This window comes from Somniosus microcephalus, chromosome 3, assembly GCF_052327205.1.
Source record: "Somniosus microcephalus isolate GS21.2 chromosome 3, FLI_Smic_1.0, whole genome shotgun sequence".
Taxonomy (NCBI): domain Eukaryota; kingdom Metazoa; phylum Chordata; class Chondrichthyes; order Squaliformes; family Somniosidae; genus Somniosus; species Somniosus microcephalus.
In genome coordinates, this window is record NC_140989.1 from 181,964,830 (window position 1) to 181,986,288 (window position 21,459).

The 21,459-nt window shown below is 47.1% G+C and overlaps 1 protein-coding gene across 1 annotated transcript in view; it reads left to right on the plus strand.

Moving 5' to 3' along the window:
* plg (plasminogen) overlaps positions 1–21,459 on the plus strand; it is a 165,876-nt gene that overhangs the window by 85,698 nt on the left and 58,719 nt on the right. The window contains exons 7-9 of the mRNA XM_085981996.1: positions 8,117–8,235; positions 17,810–17,972; positions 18,232–18,353. Coding sequence (XP_085838122.1) covers positions 8,117–8,235; positions 17,810–17,972; positions 18,232–18,353 — 404 coding nt within the window. The remainder of the gene's footprint in view (positions 1–8,116; positions 8,236–17,809; positions 17,973–18,231; positions 18,354–21,459) is intronic.

Genomic DNA, 21,459 nt, shown 5'->3' on the forward strand with positions numbered 1-21,459 from the left:
CGAGGTCTTTTATGGAAACAGTGTCCTCTCGCCCGTCAGAGTATTCGATATAGGCGTACTGAGGGTTTGCATGGAGGAGTTGTACCTTTTCCACAAGGGGGTCCGTTTTATGGCCTCTCACGTGCTTCCGCAATAGTACTGTCCCCGGAGACGTCAGCCACGTGGGTAGAGATATGCCCGAGGTGGATTTCCGGGGAAAACGAACATCTTTTTGTGAGGGGTAGTGTTAGTGGCAGTACATAACTGAGACCTTATGGAGTGGAGCACGTCTGGGAGGACTTGCTGCCAGCGGGAGGTCGGAAGGCCTTTTGACTTTAAGGCTAACGTGACAGCCTTCCAAACAGTAGCATTCTCCCTTTCCACTTGCCAATTACCCCGGGGGTTGTAGCTAATGGTTCTGCTAGTGGCTATCCCCTTCGAGAGCAAGAACTGGCGCAGCTCATCACTCATGAATGACGTCCCCCTATCGCTGTGTATGTAGTTCGGCATGCCAAACATGCAGAATAGATTACAGAGACACTTGATGACCGTGGCACTGGTCATGTCTGGGCAGGGAATGGCGAAGGGGAAGCGGGAATATTCATCAATGATATTGAGGAAGTATACGTTACGGTCGGCAGAGGGAAGGGGTCCCTTGAAGTCCAGACTTAGGCGCTCGAATGGCCGTGTGGCTTTGATAAGGTGTGCATGGTCAGGCCTGTAGAAACGAGGCTTGCATTCCACACAGATGCGGCAGGCTCTGGTCATTGCCCTGACCTCCTCGATGGAGTGGGGCAGATTGCGGGACTTTATAAAATGGTATAGTCGGGTGACCCCTGGGTGACAGAGGTCGTTGTGGAGACCCTGTAATTTGTCCGTATGAATGCTGGCACACATTCCCCGCGATAGGGCGTCTGGGGGTTCATTAAGGGCTCCCGGCCTGTACATAATATCATAGTCGAACGTGGATAGTTCGATCCTCCACCTGAGTATTTTGTCATTCTTGATTTTCCCCCTTTGTTTGTTATTAAACATGAAAGCCACCGACCGCTGGTCGGTGAGCAGGGTGAAACATTTGCCGGCTAGGTAGTGTCTCCAGTGCCGCACTGCCTCCACTATAGCCTGTGCCTCCTTCTCGACAGAAGAGTGCCTGATTTCAGGTCCCTGAAGGGTTCGGGAGAAGAAGGCCACAGGTCTCCCAGCCTGATTGAGGGTCGCAGCTAAGGCAAAGTCTGACGCATCGCTTTCGACTTGAAAGGGAATGCATTCGTCCACTGCACACACTGCAGCCCTTTCAATGTCCTGTTTAATACTGGTGAAAGCCTCCCGAGCTTCAGCTGATCGTGGGAAGGACGTCGATTTAATGAGGGGTCGGGCCTTATCAGAGTAATTGGGCACACATTGGGCATAATACGAAAAAAATCCCAGGCACCTTTTTAAAGCTTTGGGATTGTGTGGCAGGGGCAGTTCCTTTAGGGGGCGTAATCGGTCAGGGTCCGGTCCAATTACCCCATTTTCCACCACACAGCCGAGGATACAGAGACGGGTTGTGTTGAAGACACATTTGTCTTCGTTGAAGGTTAGATTCAGCTTTAGGGCAGTTTTTAAAAATCTCGCAAGCTTTTGATCGTGGTCTTGCTGGCTGTGCCCGCAGATAGTGACATTGTCCAGATAGGGGTAGGAAGCTTGTAGTTTATTCTCGTCAACCATGCGGTCCATCTCACGTTGGAAGACCGAGACCCCATTTGTTACCCCGAAGGGCACTCTGAGAAAATGGTAGAGGCGCCCGTTCGCCTCGAAGGCGGTGTATGGGCGGTCCTCCATTCTAATGGGGAGCTGGTGATACGCAGATTTGAGGTCGATAGTCGAGAAGACTCGGTATTGCGCAATCTGGTTGACCATTTCTGATATGCAGGGTAAAGGGTAGGCGTCCAGCTGGGTATAAATATTAACAGTCTGGCTGTAGTCAATTACCATCCGTTTCTTTTCGCTATTTTTAACTATGACTACTTGGGCACGTCACGGGCTGGTACTGCATTCAATAATGCCTTCCCGCAGGAGTCTGTCCACTTCCGCCTTGATAAAGTGTCTGTCTTCCAGACTGTACCGTCTACTTTTGGTCGCTATGGGCCTACAGTTCGGAGCGAGATTAGCGAATAAAGAGGGCGGGCTGATTTTTAAGGTTGATAGGCCACAGACTGTGAGTGGCGGCTGGGACCCGCCATATGCTAGCGTGACACGTTCATGGTGGCACTGGAAGTCCAGGCCCAAGATTACATTAACACAGAGTTCTGGCATCACGAGGAGTTTAAAATCCTTGTAGCCCGTGCCTTTTACAGTCAGTGTTACCACACAGTAGCCCAAAATGTCCGAAGTGTGGGGCTTAGCAGCCATAGCAATTCTGCTCCGTGTAGGAGTTACCGTTAATGAGTGCCGCCGTACCAGGCTAGGGTGGATAAAACTCTCGGTACTCCCACAGTCAATTAAACATTTCGTTAAATTCCCGTTTACCTGTATGTCCATCATGGATTTTGTCAACGGGTGTGGCCTGGATTGATCCACCGTGATCGAAGCCACTGTTGGGCCCTGGGTGGCCGTTGAATCGGGAAAAGATGGCGGATCCCAAGATGGCGGCCCGCACAGCACGCGTGAGGCGGTGACGGAGTTGGAAATCGGATTCCCCCTGCAGACTTTGCTAAAATGCCCCTTTTTCTTACATTTGAAGCATGTAGCGTCCTTCGCTGGGCATCGTTGTCTGGGGTGCTTGGCCTGGCCGCAGAAGTAGCATTTCGGGCCTTGAGACATTGCCGCTGTAGGACTCCTGGGTGAACTTCTGTGTGGGGACTCCGGCGGCGTAGAGCTGGTCTGAGACCTGGATGGGGAAGATGGCTGATTCCAAGATGGCGGCCCCCTCGGCGCGCACGAGGTGGTGAGGGCCGCATGGCTGGAAGAATAAGAGTCAGAGTTTTTCTGGGCCACGTCCAGCGATCGCGCAGTGGCCACTGCCTTTTTTAAGTCCAGGACCTCCTTCTCCAGCAGTCTCTGCCGGATATAATTCAATTTGAGGCCCGTGATGAAGGAATCGCGGACCAATTCGTCAGAGTACGCGTTGGCCGTCACGGCCTTGCAGTTACAGTCCCGGACCAGGTCCTTTAGGCCCTGTAAGAAATCGTCCATTGATTCCTCTGGTCGCTGCCTGCGTGTAGCCAGCAGATGTCTGGCGTACACTTCGTTTACCGGCCTCTGGTATTGGGCCTTCAGGATAGTGATGGCCTCCGTGTAAGAGGTGGCGTCCCGGATGAACGAATAAATCCGATGACTTACGCGAGTAGTCAGTAGACTCAGTTTATCTACATCGCTAGCGGATGAGGCCCCTGTGAAGAGTTCGAAGCATTTGAGCCAGTGTCCAAATTGATTTGATGCTTCAGCAGAATGTGGATCCAAGTCCAGACGCTCTGGTTTTAGGAGTTGATCCATCCTAGTATTCTTTAGTGATTAAAATTGATGGGCCTTCAATAACCACAAAACTAGAAGTTATAGACTTAAACAAGTTGGCTTTTAATCACTAAGATCAGAGTTAACATCTCAACACGCCGATTGGTTCACAGGAATGAGTCATACAGATCCTGGGATCTTTATGTAAGAGAAGTCAGGGGCGGAGCCAAGAGCCAAGACCTGGAACCTCTCAGGTTAGTCGGGAAAGAGGAAGTGAAACTATACACAGTGGGGGAGGGTAATATACATGAGTGCAAAACGAATACAGGACCAAGACAAACAGATTTCATTACACCACGCTAAAGAATCTACGCACGTCCTGGTTGTCGGCTAGCTGCTGGATCTCCTGCGCTTTCTCCACCCACCATCTGTTCTTTATGTCGCTAGTTTTTTGTTGGACCTTGGCCTTCAGGTGTCTGTAGAGCTGCTTTCTTGCTCTCGAGTTCTGTTGCTGTTTCCAGATCAGGAATGCCTTCCGCTTGCGGCTTATTAGCTCCTGGATCTTGGGAATTGGAAGTACACTATCAAAATTTGCGGATGATTCCAAATTAGGGGGTATAATTAATGAATACAAGGGAAGACTGCGACAAATCACAAGAAGACATTAATAAACTTGCAGAATGGGTGTGTAATTGGCAAATGAACTTCAATATAGATAAGTGTGAGGTGGTGCATTTTAGTAGGAAGAATAAGGAGGCTACATAGTGCTTGGATAATAAGAGTCTGAATGGGGTAGAGGAGCAAAGGGAACCAGGGATGTAGATAGACAAATCACTAAAAGTAGCGACAGAGGTTAATAAGGCCATAAAAAAACAAACCAAGCACCAGGGTTCATTTCTAGAGGGATAGAATTGAATAGCAGAGATGTTATGTTAAACTTGTATCGAACCTCGGTGAGACCACACTTAGAGTACTGTGAACAGTTCTATTCTTTATATTATAAAAAGAATATAGAGGCATTGACAATGGTACAAAAAAGATTCACAAGGTTGATGCTAGAACAGAGAGGTTATAACTATCAGGAAAGATTGAACAGGCAGGGGATCTTTTCTCTAAAAAAGTGAAGGCTGAGGGGTGACCTGATGGGGGTCTTTAAGATAATGAAAGGGTTTGATAGGGTAGAAGTGGAGAAAATGATTCCACTTGTAGGTGCGACCAAAACTAGGGGCCATAAATATAAGATAGTCATTGATAAATCCAATAGGGAATTCAGGAGAAACTTCTTTACCCCGAGAGTGGTTAGATTGTGGAACTCGCTACCACAGGGAGTGGTTGTGGTGAATAGCATAGATGCATTTAAGGGGAGTCTAGACAAGTACATGAGGGAGAAAGGAATAGAAGGATGTGTTGATGGTGTTAGATGAAGAGCGGGGGGAGGACGCTCTTGTGGAGGATAAATGCTGGCATAGACCAGTTGGGCCAAATGGCCTGTTTCTGTGCTGCAGCCCCGATGTAATGTTCCTTAAGAAGCAAGATATTTTCTTGGACCAGGGCTGTGTTGGAGGGTGGGGGTGGGGGTGGGGGCTGGAGGCAGAGGTGTTTCTGGGGACCATTATGGCAGCAGTGGGAGCGGAGCCGGAGGGAGCAGGCTGGGACCAGGACCTTTGTAGCAGTGGGACAGATCTGGCAATGTTGTGGCAACAGCAGGAGCGAGAGAGGGAGCAGGCTGGGGCCAGATCCTTGCGGCAGCAGTGTGAGCAAGGCCCCTCATGCAATTCAAGATGGCGCCACAGGGAATGCTGGGGGGGAGGGGGCGGCAGTGGGAAGGGCTTGCCTGACTCAAGCTGTCAAAAAGAACTGAGGCCAGCCCCATCCCCAATAACTGCATCATTCCAATTCACTGTGCTCTACTTTTAAAGAGCCCTTGCCATATTTGCATTTCAAGATAGCAAATTGGAGGGAAAAAAAGTGAATTTATGGCAAGATACCCACTCTTGGAAATAAGGAATGCTTATTCAATTAGTTCTTAATGGTCAGAAATACTATTGTCTTAGGGCTTGGAGAATAAGAGTAAAGATGTCTTACTCCAATTATATAGGGCCTTGATGAGACCACACCTGGAGTACTGTGTACAGTTTTGGTCTCCTTACCTAAGGAATGATATACTTGCCTTAGAGGGAGTGCAATGAAGATTCACCAAACTGATTCATAGAAATCGTAGAATCATAGAAATTTACGGCACAGAAGGAGGCCATTCGACCCATCGTGTCTGTGTCGGCTGACAAAGAGCTATCCAGCCTAATCCCACTTTCCAGCACTTGGTCCGTAGCCTTGTAGGTTACAGCACTTCAAGTGCATGTCCAAGTACTTTTAAAATGGGATGAGGGTCTCTGCCTCTACCACCCTTTCAGGCAGTGAGTTCCAGATCCCCACCATCCTCTGGGTGAAAAAGGTTCTCCACAACTCCCCTCTAATCCTTCTACCAATTACTTTAAATCTATTCCCCCTGGTTATTGGCCTCTCTGCTGACCTCTATCTAGGCCCCTCATAATTTTATACATCTCAATAAAGTCTCCCCTCAGCCTCCTCCGTTCCAAAGAAAACAACCCCAGCCTATGCAATCTTTCCTCATAGCTAAAATTCTCCAGTTCTGGCAACATCCTCGGAAATCTCCTCTGTACCCTCTCTAGTGCATCCCAGATTCTTGGGATGGAGGGATTGTCCTATCAGGAGAGATTGAGTAGACTAGGCCTATATTCTCTAGAGTTTAGAAGAATGAGAGGTGATCTTATTGAAACATAAAATTCATACATGGGCTTGACAGGATAGATGCAGGGAGGATGTTTCCCCTGGCTGGGGAGTCTAGAACCAGGGGTCACTGTCTCAGAATAAGGGGTCGGCCATTTAGGACTGAGATGAGGAGAAATTCCTTCACTCAGAGGGTGGTGAATCTTTGGAATTCTCTACCCGAGCGAACTGTGGCCGCTCAGTTGTTGAGTTTATTCAAGACAGAGATGGATAGATTTTTGGATATTAAGGGAATCAAGGGATATGGGGATAGTTCAGGAGAGTGGAGCTGAGGTAGAAGATCAGCCATGAATGGTGGTGCAGGCTCGAAGGGGCAAATGGTCCTATTTCTTATGTTCTTATGACTTTACTCAAAAGCAAAGCTGTAATTACAAACTGGTCCATCCTGTGTGTATATATATATATATACACACACAGATTCTTACACTGCCCGTGTTGATACTATTTAATTGCGTGGTAACTTTTTAAAGTTCTTATCCTTGTTTTCAAATCTCTCCATGGCATCGCCCCCTCCCTATCTCTGTAACCTCCACCAGTCCTACAACCCTCCGAGATCTCTGCACTCCTCCAATTCTGGCCTCTTGCACATCCCCGATTTTCATCTCTCTACCATTGGCGGCTGTGCCTCGGCCCTAAGCTCTAGAATTCCCTCCCTAAACCTCTCCGCCTCTCTACCTCTCTCTTCTCCTTTAAGACGCTACTTGAAACCACCTCTTTGACCAAGCTTGTGGTCACCTGTCCTAAAATCTTGTTGAGGCTCGGAGTCAATTTTTTTGTGATAACTCTCCTGTGAAGCACCTTGGGACGTTTTACTATGTTAAAGGCGCTATATAAATACAAGTTGTTGTTGTTGTTGTTCCTTAACAGTACTTGAAAATCGACATGTTTCTGTAAATAGCAAATGTTCAAATCTCACAATGGCAGCTAGGGAATTTAAAATCAGTTAATTAAATAAACCTGGAATTTAAAAAAAAAGCTAGCACCAGTAATGGTGGCCATGTAACTACCGGATTGTCATAAAAACCGATCTAGTTCACTAATGTCCTTTCGGGAAGGAAATCTGCCGTCCTTACCCGGTCTGGCCTTTCCACCATCTACAAGGCACAATTAAGGAGTGTGATGGAATACGTTCCACTTGCCTGGATGAGCGCAGCTCCAACAACACTCAAAAAGCTCGACACCATCCAGGACAAAGCAGCCCACTTGATTGGCACCCCATCCTCCACCTTAAACATTCACTCCCTCCACCACCGCCGTACCGTGGCTGCAGTGTGTACCATCTACAAGATGCACTGCAGCAACTCGCCAAGGCTTCTTCGGCAGCACCTCCCAAACCCGCGACCTCTTCCACCTAGAAGGACAAGTGCAGCAGGTGCATGGGAACACCACCACCTCCAAGTTCCCCTCCAAGTCACACACCATCCTGACTTAGAAGTATATCGCCGACCCTTCATCGTCGCTGGGTCAAAATCCTGGAACTCCCTCCCTAACAGCACTGTGGGAGTACCTTCACCACACAGACTGTAGCAGTTCAAGAAGGCGGTTCACCACCACCTTCTCAAGGGCAATTAGGGATGGGCAATAAATGCTGGCCTTGTCAGCGACACCCGCATCCCATAAGCGAATAAAAAAAAAAGTGACTCCAGACCCACAGCAATGTGGTTGGCTCTTAACTGCCCCTCTGAAATGGCCTAGCAAGCCACTCAGTTGTCAAGGCGGCGGCTCACCACCTCACTTAGGGATGGGCAATAAATACTGGCTCTCTCAGTGATGCCCACATCCTGTGAATGAATTTATAAAAAAAAGACCTGATCACACTGTGCGAGCCTCGCAGACACATCACTATTCAATATCAAAGTTTTTTTGCCAAGAGTAAAAAAATAAGGACCTTCAGTTTTCCAGATAAATATCTCGAGGAGAACTACTGTCGGAATCCAGATGGAGAACCCAGGCCGTGGTGTTTCACAAGTGGCCCCCAGAAACGCTGGGCCTTCTGCAATGTTCCACGGTGTGGTATGTTTTTCAGTCTCTTTACATACGTCCTTTAGGGCCTGGGTTGTACAATGAGTTATCGCACTGCCGTTCCACCTCCAGGACCTGGTTGTTTAATGCAAGCCAGACTGACGAGGGTGAAAGCCTTCTTCTGTTGGCCTCAAGGGTCCTACATTCACTGCAGTACTGAAGGGAGTGCTGCACTGTCGGAGGTGCCGTTTGTCGGATGGGGCGTTAAACCGAAGCCCCCTCGGGTGGACGTAAAGGATCCCATGGCAGTATTTCGAAGATGAGCAGAGGAGTTGTAGGAGGAGAATCTGTTCCACGCACGGTGCAGAGTTAAAACTTCCGGGTTTCTTGAGTGTATCTCCTCCCCCCCTGCTCTCAAACCCCGCCCCAGTAAATATCGGGGCCATTGACTCCTCTGCCCTCTCCACAGACTCTGCCTGACCTACTGACTGCTTGCAGCAAGTGCTGTTTTTGTGCTCGATTTCCAGCATTGGCAGTTTTACTTTGTTACTTTTTGTTACAACTAATACGATGTTCTGAAAGTAAGGAATGATAAACAAGCGGCTAACATGTTTGTAGGAGACTTTTTCTTCGGGGTGTAGTATATTAGAATCCAAATCAGGCCAATGTTGGAGATTTCTGAATTTATTTAATTCTGTCTGTTTTATATTTCAACCCTTCTAGTTCTATACATCTTCTTTATTAAACCTACTTATTTAACCACATTTTCACAGCACAGTAAGCTACTGTAATTCTACAACTGTGACTCTGCATTAAGAAACTCAATAGAATTTAATCAACACTTCAAAATGTGTAAATGCTTCTTTGTGGCATTGTTCCCTTTACAAGATATTTGCTCTATACTTTGCCTCTCATTACAGAGCTAGGGAAATCAGATATGAGAAAGTTAGAAAGAAAGAAAGAAAGAGAGAGAACAAGAGATAGAGAGTGAGAAAGAGAGTGAGAGAAAGAGCAACTCTATGGTCCCTTTCTTCTCCTATGGTTGTCCCAAAGCACTTCACAGGCAATGAACTACTTTTGTAGTTTAGACACTTATTAATTACGCAGGTAATTTGCATACAGCAAGATCCCACAAACCACAAACAAGATGAATGAGCAGTTAATCTGCTTCAGTGGTGTTGATTGAAGGATGAATGTCAACCAGAACAGAACTCTGCCGTAGTTTAACATCACATCTGAAAGACAGCACCTCCAACAGTGCAGCACTTCCTCAGTACTGCACTTGGTGTGTCAGTCTGGATTATGAGCTCAAGTCTCATGGAGTGGGAATTGAACCCACAATCTTCTGACTCAGAGGTGAGAGAGTGCTACCCACTGAGCCACGGCCGACACCCTGCGTTCACTACCACCAACTTTCTCCTCTCACTTACTCTACCAAAGACGCTGACCTGTTGCTGGGATTCTGTCCCACTGGCACCTCTTCTACAAGGTCTTATTCAGGTGTGACTCTTGACAGCGAGTGCCCGCAGCTATTCAGCTAATGCGAGGGGAGGACATCACAGCCATTCCAAGCACTGTCCTCGCCCAATATCCACACTTACAGCAGAGGTGGTTGGTTGGTGATGAGGACCAGGAGCCTCCGCCAGTTTTCACCACCCTGGCTCAAGGAAGTGAAGCCAGTTGTAGTGACCTATCACTTGCCCCTGCTGAGACCAGAAAGGAAATTATTCTGTTGCCCCACTTTTGTAATTGTTCTTCTCTCTGCACCATGTCACTCCCCACTCAAAGACAACAGATAGACAACCTTCCCGTGAGCCTCTGCTCAGATTGCTCTGCTACTGGTTGCTAGGGGGCATACTGCCACTCAGACTTTCCCTTGCTCTCAGTAGAGAAGTATTTAGTGGTCACAGCATAAAGCAAACTTCTCTTTCATCTTCTCCATGGGGCAAGGACGACCCACAAAGGGGGAGAGGAATAACCCCAGCAAATACAGGCCAGTGAGCCTAATGTTGGTGGTGGGGAAACTTTTAGAGACAATAATCCGAGATAAAATTAATTGTCACTTGGAAAAATATGGGTTAACAAATGAAAGTCAGCACGGGTTTGTTAAAGACAAAGCATATTTGACTAACTTGATTGAATTCTTTGATGAAGGAACAGAGAGGGTTAGAATCATAGAATGGTTACAGCACAGAAGGAGGCCATTCAGCCCATCGAGCTTGTGCCGGCTCTCTGCAAGAGCACTTCATCTAGTCCCACTCCCCCACCCTTTCCCCGTAGCCCTGCAAATCTTTTTCCTTCAGGTATTTATCCAATTCCCTTTTTAAAGCCACGATTGAATCTGCCTCCACCACCCTTTCAGGCAGTGCATTCCAGATCTTAACAACTCGCTGCATAAAAAAGTTTTTCCTCATGTCACCTTTGGTTCTTTTGCCAATCACCTTAAATCAGTGTCCTCTGGTTCTCGACCCTTCCGCCAATGGGAACAGCTTCTCTCTATCTATTCTGTCGAGGCCCCTCATGATTTTAAACACCTCTATCAAGTCTCCTCTCAACCTTCTCTGCTCTAAGGAGAACAACCCCAGCTTCTCCAGTCTATCCACGTAACTGAAGTCTCTCATCCCTGGAACCATTCTCGTAAATCTTTTCTGCAACCTCTCTAAGGCCTTCACATCCTTCCTAAAGTGCGGTGCCCATAATTGGACACAATTATCCGGTTGAGGCTGAACCAGGTTGATGTTGTGTATATGGACTTTCAAAAGGCATTTGATAAAGTACCACATAATGGACTTGTTAGCAAAATTGGAGCCCATGGGATTAAAGGGCAGTGGCAACATGCATATGAAATTGGCTAAGGGGCAGAAAGCAGACAGTAGTGGTGAACGGTTGTTTTTCAGACTGGAGGGAAGTATACGGTGTTCCCCAAGGGTCGGTATTAGGACCACTGCTCTTTGATATATGTTAATGACCTAGATTTGGGTATACAGGGCATAATTTCTATTACGTCCGTGAATGATTGAGACACGGACAGCAGGAGTTGAACAAAACACGTCTTTACTGATGGAAGTCAATAGTGAAACTGAAAACAACAGAGGCTCCCTTGCACCTTTTATACAGGGGTGGTCACTGCCGGTACTGCAGTCTGAGACCAGTTATTCTCTTAAAGGTACATACACAACAATTCCTCCCCTTTTAGATAAACAGTACATAACATTCATTTAACAACTAAATGATAACTAATTACAATCACAATTATGGTTGCTAGATGCATTGGTTAAGTTTAAGCAATTATAAGTTCAGTCTTTGAGGAGGCTTCCTGATTCTGTCTGGATAACGCCTCTTTGGGGTATCAGGTTCTTCTGGCAATGTTGAGTCGGGATCAATGTCATTGTTTGGTTCATCTGCTTCCAATATTACCGGTTCTGCGGTAGCTGCAATTGGAACGTCGATTTCATTACCAGGTGTATCAGATCGTGGTGTGGAGTTGACGTTTTCCAGTGACTGTAGAATCTGGTCAGCATGGCGTCGTACAATGCTCTCCCCAACGTCCACGGTATACATGAGAGGTCCTTGCCGTGTACAAATCGTTCCTGGCTGCCATTTCTCAGTGCGGTAGTCCCGGGCCAAAACTGGTTGACCTATCTTAAAACTCCTGGTCGGCCTTTCATTCATATTCTGAAACTGCCTGTTCTCCACATCTCTTCGGACGTTTGGCTTAACCAAATCCAAGCGGCATCGTAGTCTTCGATTGAAGAACATCATGGCTGGAGTTTGGTTGGTAACCACATGTGTCGCATTCCGGTAGGCAAACAAGAAGTTGTCCACCTTGTGTTGTAGGGGTATATCTTCATTACACATTGCCTTCATAGCCTTCTTGAATGTTTGGACAAACCTCTCGGCCAATCCATTAGTGGCTGGATGATATGGGGCAGATGTGTAATGCTTAACACCATTGTTCTTTAAGAAGCTCCGGAACTCTTCAGACACAAACTGTGGTCCATTGTCAGAGCAAATCTGTTCAGGCAGCCCATTGCTGGCGAATATGGTTCGTAAAACTGTGATAGTTTTTTCCGTGGTGGTTGAGGACATTTTTATTACCTCTGGCCACTTTGAATGTGCATCCACTGCAATTAAAAACATCGAGTCCATGAAGGGACCAGCAAAATCAATGTGCACCCTTTGCCATGGAGATGAGGGCCACTCCCATGGATGCAGAGGAGCTTGTGGTGGGGCGTTTTGGACCTTCTGGCATCCTGCACAGCTCTTGGTCATCTCTTCGATTTCTCTATCGATTCCCGGCCACCACACAAACGCTCTGGCTAAGTTCTTCATTTTTACCCCACCCAGATGACCCTCATGAAGCTCATTGAGCACTCTATCTGTCAACTTAGGTGGAATTACTACTCTGGGTCCACACATCAAGGTTCCTCTGCACACTGACAGCTGTTCTCTTCTCGGCGAGAATGCTGGCAGCAGTGGTTCGCCATGTGCTGGCCATCCCTTCACCGTTAAATCATAGACCCGTGATAGTGTCGGGTCATTCCGTGTTTCCTTTTCTATGTTTGCATTCGTCACAGGGAGACATTCGACTATGGTCGAGTGGAATAACTCCATTGGATCCACTGCAAGGTCTTCTTCTTCCACCATCGGCAACGGTAGGCGTGACAATCCATCAGCATTTCCATGCTGTTTAGTTCCTTTGTACTCGATGTCATATTGGTGTGCCCCTAGGAAAAGGGACCACCTCTGCAGCCGTTGTGCTGTCATTATCGGTACGCCCTTCTGAGGGTTGAAAATGGAGACAAGAGGTTGATGATCGGTTAGTAGAGTAAATTTTTGACCGTGCAGGTAGTGATTGAACTTCTTCACCCCCCACACTAGGCTGAGGGCCTCTCTGTCAATCTGGGCGTAGTTACGCTCGGCAGAAGTTAACGAGCGTGACGCAAAAGCTATCGGCCTCTCTAAACCATCAAGGAATTTATGTGACAGTACCGCCTCAATGCCGTAGGGAGACGCATCACAAGCCAGTCTGATCGGCAGTGCTGGGTTGTAGTGAGCCAATACTTCCCTTGAAGTGATTAAGTCCTTACTCTTCTGAAAGGCCCGCTTACAATCATCGCTCCATTTCCATGCTACCCCCATTCGTAGCAGGGCATTCAGTGGGTGCAGAATTGTCGACAAATTCAGCAAAAACTTATGGTAGTAATTCACCAATCCGAGGAATGACCTCAGTTGCGAAACATTTTCAGGCACTGGGGCCTTAACAACCGCTTCAATTTTGTCAGGGGACTTATGTAACCCCTCTTCATCAATCACGTGGCCACAATACGATATCTGTTTCTTAAAAAATTGGCACTTGGGGCGGTTGGCTCGCAGCCCATGTTCCCGTAGTCTAGTGAGCACCTGTTCTAGGTTGTTAAGGTGTTCACTGTCATCTTCACCTGTCACAAGGATGTCGTCCAAGTAACACTGAGTCCCCGGAATCCCTTGCAGGACTTGTTCCATCGCTCTTTGCCATATCGCCGGAGCCGATGCTACTCCGAATACCAATCGATGATACTGGTAAAGACCTTTGTGAGTGTTTATCGTGAGATACTTCCTAGAGGACTCTTCAACCTCTATCTGCAAATATGCTTGTGCTAGGTCAATTTTTGTAAAACGCTTCCCTCCAGACAGTGAGGCGAAGATGTCTTCTATCCTTGGAAGAGGACATTGTACTGTGTGAAGGACTGGGTTCACCATCACCTTGAAATCCCCACAGATGTGAATCTTCCTTGGCTCCCCGGACTTATTGCTTAACGTTTTCTTCATGACAGGAACGATGGGTGTCGCCCACTCGCTCCAGTTGACCTTAGACAACACGCCTGCCTTCTCCAGATTCTCCAGCTCTGCCTCGACGGCTGGGCGAATTGCATATGGTACCGGTCTTGCTTTGAAAAACTTGGGAACTGCATTCTCTTCTATTTTTATCGAGGCGGTTACGCCTTTAAGCGTGCCCAGTTCTTGTTGAAATACCTCTTTGGCGTTAGCTAAGATTGTTGACAATCGTCCAGGAGTGACGTCTTCATCTTTTTTACCATCCACCGTCATTGCATGAATGGAGTGCCAATCTAAGTTTATCTTCCTGATCCATTCCCATCCCAAAAACGGTGGTCCACCATTTGGCAGTATGTAGAGATACAATTTCCGTATTTTCTTGCTGTTGTATTCGACAGGCACCCTTATTTTTCCTCTGGGGTATACTTTTTGCCCCGTATATGTCGTCAAGACGATGGATGTCTCTCTCAGGGGTATGTGTGAAAATAGCCGCTCGTAGTCTCGTCGATTCATGACGGTTAGCGCTGATCCTGTATCCAATTCCATTTTAACTTGGGACCCTGCTATTGTGAAGGTGACCCAAATGGTTCGGTGATCCTCTTTTGCGATTACATTGTGAAGTTTGAGACAGCTTAGTCTCCTGTTCCCGGATTCACTATCGCTCATCTGGTCTTCGGAATTACTGTCCATCATCTTTTGTACTTTCTTGTACGGTTCCTTAGTAGCCTTTTTGTTGTCGCTGGTCTTCTTCCCAGACCTGCAAACTCGTGCAATGTGTCCCATCTTCCCGCATTGCCTGCATATTTTGTCTTTGGACCAGCAGTCCTTCTGGTCATGGTTAGTTCTGCCACAGCGATAACATTTTGCAAATCCCCGTGTCATTTCGTGGGTGCCGTATTCCTGTGGTTTTTGTTGAATTTCTGCAGCTCCCCTGGCTGCTGCTTCATACGATACTGCCACGCTGAAAGCCTTATCTAGCGTCAGCTCTTTCTCCGAGAGTAACTTCTCCTGTGTTCCTTCACTCAGGAGTCCACAGACAAATTTGTCCCGTAGGGTATCTGCCAGTCCTGCTCCGAACTGGCAGTGCTTTGATAGCTTGCGTAGTTCCGTAAGGTACTCAGCATTGCTCTCATCTTTATGCTGAGTTCTCCTGTGGAATTTAAATCTTTCTGCTATCAACAGCGGTGCAGGGTTTAGGTGTTCCTGTAGGACAGCAACAATTTCGTTAAAACTCTTCGCCTTTGGTTTGGCTGGAGTAATCAGGTCCCGCAATAGGCCGTACGTTCTAGCGCCCATTAAGTTTTGCAATATCGATGCCTTTTTCTCCTCCGCTATTTCGTTTGCCTCGAAATATACCTCGACTCTTTCCACATACGTGGTCCAGTCCTCTATTGTATTATCAAAAGCAGTGATACAGCCAGTGTTCGGCATCTTGCAAATCTAAAATGGCGCCTCCCGCGCTTTGCCTTCTTCCCCGATTTAACAAAATGGCACCTCCCGCGCTTTGCCTTCTTCCCCGCTGATTAAGATGGCGCCTCCCGCGCTTTGCCTTCTTCCCCGCTGTTGCTAGCGCTGCTTTCCGCGGTTCCCGTTGCAACCTGCAGCTCCTCGCGGTTTCTTGCGCGTTTAATATTTCTTTTTTTATTATTTTCTCATCGTGGAACAACCCTGTGGGACTCTTGCCTCCCTCTTCGCGGGTCTATACGCAGCCCGGCTTCGTAGCACTGGCCGCGCCCTGTGTGCTCCACCCTCTCTCTCTCTTCTTCCCGACAACGCTGCTCGGCCCCATTGCAAACCACCCGCTCGAGTTCGCGACCGCCGCAGCCCGATTAGCTGAAGCACCGTCGACAGGAACCAGGCCCCGCTTCCGACAGCTTCTCCAGCAATCTTCAACTCCGCTATCACAGGGGCGGATGCCCACGGTCGACGCCCGTTTCTACTGCCTCTTTCTTTTCTTTCTGGCCTCGACCTCTGCTCACTTCGCTGTAGGAATGGATCCCAGGAGGTGGTGCAGACTGTAGGTAGGTTCGTATCTGCTCGTCGCCAGTATTACGTCCGTGAATGATTGAGACACGGACAGCAGGAGTTGAACAAAACACGTCTTTACTGATGGAAGTCAATAGTGAAACTGAAAACAACAGAGGCTCCCTAGCGCCTTTTATACAGTGGTGGTCACTGCCGGTACTGCAGTCTGAGACCAGTTATTCTCTTAAAGGTACATACACAACAATTTCAAAGTTTTCAGATGACACAAAACTCTGGAAAAGTGAGGAGGATAGTAACAGACTTCAGGAGGTCATAGACAGACTGGTGAAATGGGCAGATTAAATTTAACGCAAGAAGTGTGAAGTGATTCATTTTGGTAGGAAGAAGGAGGAGAGACAATATAAACTAAAGGGTACAATTTTAATGGGGGTGCAAGAACAGAGATACCGGAGGGTGGCAGGACAAATCGAGAAGGCTGTTAAAGTAAGAAACAGAAACATGGAGTACAAAATCAAGGAATTCATGCTAAACCTTTATAAATCACTGGTTGGGCCCCAGCAGGAGTATTGTGTCCAATTTTGGGCACCACACTTTAGTCAAGGGCTTAGAGGGTGCAGAAGAGATTTACTAGATTGATACCAGGGATGAAGGGCTTCAGTTACACGGAGAGACTGGAGAAGTTACGAGATTTGATAGCCGTGTTCAAAATCATGAAGGGTTTTGATCGAGTAAATAAGGAGAAACTGTTTCCAGTGGCAGAAGGGTCGGTAACCAGAGGGCACAGATTTAGGATAATTGGCAAAAGAACCAGTGGTGAGACGAGGAGAAATTTTTTTACAGGGTGAGTCGTTCTGATCTGGAATGCACTGCCTGTAAGTGCGGTGGAAGCAGATTGAATAGTAACTTTCAAAATGGAATTGGATAAATACTTGAAGGGGAAAAATTTGATAGGTTCTGGGGAAAGAGCAGGGGAGTGGGACTAATTGGATAGAGGTGGCACAGGCATGATGGGCCGAATGGCTTCCTTCTTTGCTGTATCATTCTATGATTCTATTCAATCAGACCCCAAACTACTGCTCTAACCAATGCCACTGTTCCAGCCCAGAAAGCTGAGGAGTCTTTTCCTTTATGAAGTTCCTCTACCTTCAGCCATCTTCCTCTTATACAAGTCTTGATAGGACACACACTAGTTGCGGCCAAGAGGACAGGTGTGTGGCCTGCTCCTTGGCCTTCACTAAATGGGGTCAACAGCCCAAAGACGACTCTTCCTCTTGTATTCACTTCCCTCTGTACAGGACATGGAGCAAATGCCAGGCATCTTCCCAATGCTATATTCGAGAGTGGGAGGACAGAAGCCCCACCCCCCATTATAGCACTGTGCATCAGTGCTGTGCAGCATTACATCATCCTTGAACCCTGCGCCTTTCATTTCTAATAATCTAGATTTGATCAGCTTCGATGTTAGCACCACAAACATTAGTGGTTTGCAAGGTTGCTGCAAGTTTAACCTAATACTTTATAGTCTCCTCGCCCCCCTCCCCCATATTATGGGCAGGCAGCTTTTGTACACTCACTGTCTGGGCTTGCCCGAGAAAAATGGCCACTTGAAGAAGGTATTGGAAGGCTAGTAGGGTCTGTGGAATTGTACCCCAGTACGACTCACTGCTGCTCCTCCCTCCTTCACTTCTGTTTCTCCATCCCCCTCCTTCAGGAAACTGGAAACAGAAAAAAAACAGTTCCTCCATGTTACACAAACACTAACACGACTTACAAACTCTCAATAATAAACCTGGCGATTTTGTTTTCTCTACCTCTATTGAAGATGCGGACCCCCCTGCTATTGAAGTAGAGACAGAGTGTTACACAGGCAAGGGCCAGGCCTACCGTGGATCTGTATCAACAACCATTTCTGGAGCAGCCTGCCAAAGATGGAGCACTCAGATTCCCCACCAGCACTCGAGAACTCCGGAGAACTACCCCTGCAAGTAAGTGATTGTCAGAACCCTTTGTGTGAAGAAGTGCTTCCCAACATCATCCCCGATGAGTGGAGCAGGCTTAAGCCACTCTTATGGGCTGCCTGAGTAAGGTGGCTGATTTGTTGCAAGTTGTATGGAGCCGTGCCAATTCCGACCGGGGTTCAGACTGTCCGTACGTTCTATTCATCAGATGAAGCTAGTCACACACTCAAAGCAATGTGATATTTCTTTCCGATGGACAACCAAATTGCTCTTTTGTCCATTTCAGAGGACTAGGAGACAATTACTGCAGAAACCCGGATAATCAGAAGGAGCCCTGGTGTTACACCACCAACTCCGAAATAAGATGGGAATATTGCCAAGTACAAAAGTGCGGCATTCTGCATACAGGTGAGAATTCCACAGTTACCGGGTAGTGCTCTGCTTCTTTCCATTGAGTGGAGATGCTGGAGTTGGACTGGGATGGACAAATGTAAGAAGTCACACAACACCAGGTTATAGTCCAACAGCTTTATTTGAAATCACAAGCTTTCGGAGCACTGCTCCTTCTTCAGGTGAAGTGGAGAAATGCATAAAGACACAGCTTATATAGTCAGAGAATCATGTCAGATGTTTACAGGTAACCTTTCCAACTGCCATTTATCACACCTCGGCAGAGAGATAATCACAGCAGTCAAAGGTGTGAATGGTGTCCAAACAGGTCAGTCAGGGAAACATTACATCAAAGAACAATGAGGTGGGGTCACAAGGGGTCAAATATTGCAGATGCTGGGGTCTGTATGAAAAACAAAAAAACAAAAAAACAGACAAAAAACATTTTTTTTGGCTGGAAATCACAGCAGGTCCGGCCGCATCTGTGTAGAGAGAACAAGCCAATGTCGACTCGAGTCTGGATGACCCTGCGTCAGGTGGGGTTACATGTAGCGTGACATGAACCCAAGATCTCGGTTGAGGCCGTCCTCATGGGTGCGGAACTTGGCTATCAGTTTCTGCTCGACGATTTTGCGTTGTCGTGTGTCTCGAAGGCCGCCTTGGAGAATGCTTACCCGAAGATCGGAGGCTGAATGTCCTTGACTGCTGAAGTGTTCCCCGACTGGGAGGTGTGATAAATGGCAGTTGGAAAGGTTACCTGTAAACATCTGACATGATTCTCTGACTATATAAGCTGTGTCTTTATGCATTTCTCCACTTCACCTGAAGAAGGAGCAGCGCTCCGAAAGCTTGTGATTTCAAATAAAGCTGTTGGACTATAACCTGGTGTTGTGTGACTTCTTACATCTTTCCATTGAGTTCTAAAGTAAGCCTCCACTAAGCTGCTTGCTCCTTTGTCCATTGGTTTATATAATCATTATTATTACTAGCAGATCTCCTTGGTGTTATAGGAGATCTCCTTGGTGTTACAGCACAGTGGCATAGGCGGCAGCACGGTGGCATAGTGGTTAGCACTGTTGCCTCACAGCGCCAGGGACCCGGGTTCGAATCCAGCCTCGGGCGACTGTCTGTGTGGAGTTTGCACATTCTCCCCGTGTTTGCGTGGGTTTCCTCCGGGTGCTCCGGTTTCCTCCCACAGTCCAAAAATGTGTGGGTTAGGTTGATTGGCTATGATAAATTGACCCTTAGTGTTAGGGGGATTAAATACGTGGGGTTACGGGGATAGGGTGGGATGTGTGTTGGTGTAGGGGTTACGGGGATCGGGTGGGATATGTGTCGGTGCAGGCTCGATGGGCCGAAATGGCCTCTATCTGCACTGTTGTGATTCTGTGTTGCTCAGCAATGGTGCAATTTTCTCATGACAGGAGCATTACAGCGTGGAATGCATGATCTCCCAGGACATTACTCAAAGACAAAAAATACATATAATTTTGTTTCTGTTAATGTCTCTCCTTCTTTCTGACTCTAATTCTTGGTGCTGCTCTCTGTCTCACCCTCTCTCTGTATGGCTGTGACACATTCTTCTCACTGATGTCTGTATCATCCCTTCAATCTACCCGCGTTTTTGTATGTCTTTAGTGTGACTCACATGTATTCCTTTATACTCTAGATATCTTAGACTAGTCTTGTAGCTGAGCTCACTGTCCCAGAGAGCATTTTCACCTGCCCAAATATAAAATCGTACAATCATACAGCACAGAAGGAGACCATTCGGCCAATCGAGCTGTCCAATTAGTTCCATGCCCCCACTCTTTTCCTGACACCCTGAAAGTTTTCCTTTTCAAGTATATATCCACTTCCCTACTGAGTTTTACTATTGAATCTGCTTCCACCGACCTTTCAGGCAGTGCATGCCAGATTATAATAACTCACTGAGTAAAAAGATTTCTCTTCATCGTCCCTCTGGCTTTTTTGCCAATTATCTTAAATCTGTGTCCTCTGGTTACCGACCCTCCGGCCAGTGGGAACAGTTTCTCCCCATCTGCTCTATCAAAACCCCTCATAATTTTGAACACCTCTGGCAAATCTCCCCTTAACCTCTTTGCTCTAAGGAGTATGAACCCAGCTTCTCCAGTCCCTCCACATAACTGAATTCCCTTATCCCTGGTACCATTCTGTTAAATCTCCTCTGCAGTCTCTCCAAGGCCTTGGCATCCGTTCTAAAGTGTGGTGCCCAGAATTGGACACAATACTGAGGCCTAACCAGTGACGAATAAAGGTTGACCATCACTGCCATGTTCTTGTACTCTATGCCTCTATTTATAAAGCCAAGGACCCGTGTGCTTTTTTTTTTAACAGCTTTATCAACTTAAATTCTAGGTAAATTCATCAAGAGACAAGAGAATGACAAGAACTTATTATTGTGCATACATTTATATAGCGCCTTTCACAACCTCAGGACGTCCCAAAATACTTTACAGCCAATGAAGTACTGTTGAAGTGTAGTCACTGTTGTAAAGTAGGAAATGTGGCAGCTAATTTGCACAGAAAGCTCATACAAACAGCAATGTGATAATGACCAGATAATCTGCTTTAGTGATGCAGGTTGAGGGATAAATATTAACCAGGACACCAGGGAGAACTCCTCTGCTTTTCTTCAAATAGTGCCATGGGATCTTTTTCATCCACCCGAGAGGGCAGATGGGGCCTCGGTTTAACGTCTCACCCAAAGGAAGACACCTCCGGCAGTGCAGCACTCCCTCAGTAATGCACTGGAGTGTCAGCCTACATTATGTGCTCAAGTCTCTGGAGTGGGCCTTGAACCCACAGCAGCAGTTAGGTGCTGAAACCCAGCAGGGAAATGCTGTAAATGGCCATTTATTCTGTTTCCCTGAGAGTTCCACTAGATACCCATCGGAGTTATCATAGAACCAAAGAATGATACAGCACAGAAGGAAGCCATTCAGCCCATCATGTCTGTGCTGGCTCTTTGGTAGAGCTATCTAATTAATCCCCCTCCCCTGCTCTTTCCCCATAGCCCTGTAATTTTTTTCATAGAATCTTCGCTTATCCCCTATAGGAGTCACAGATGTTGACTGTGTTCCAGCAGCTGGTCTCTCTCCTC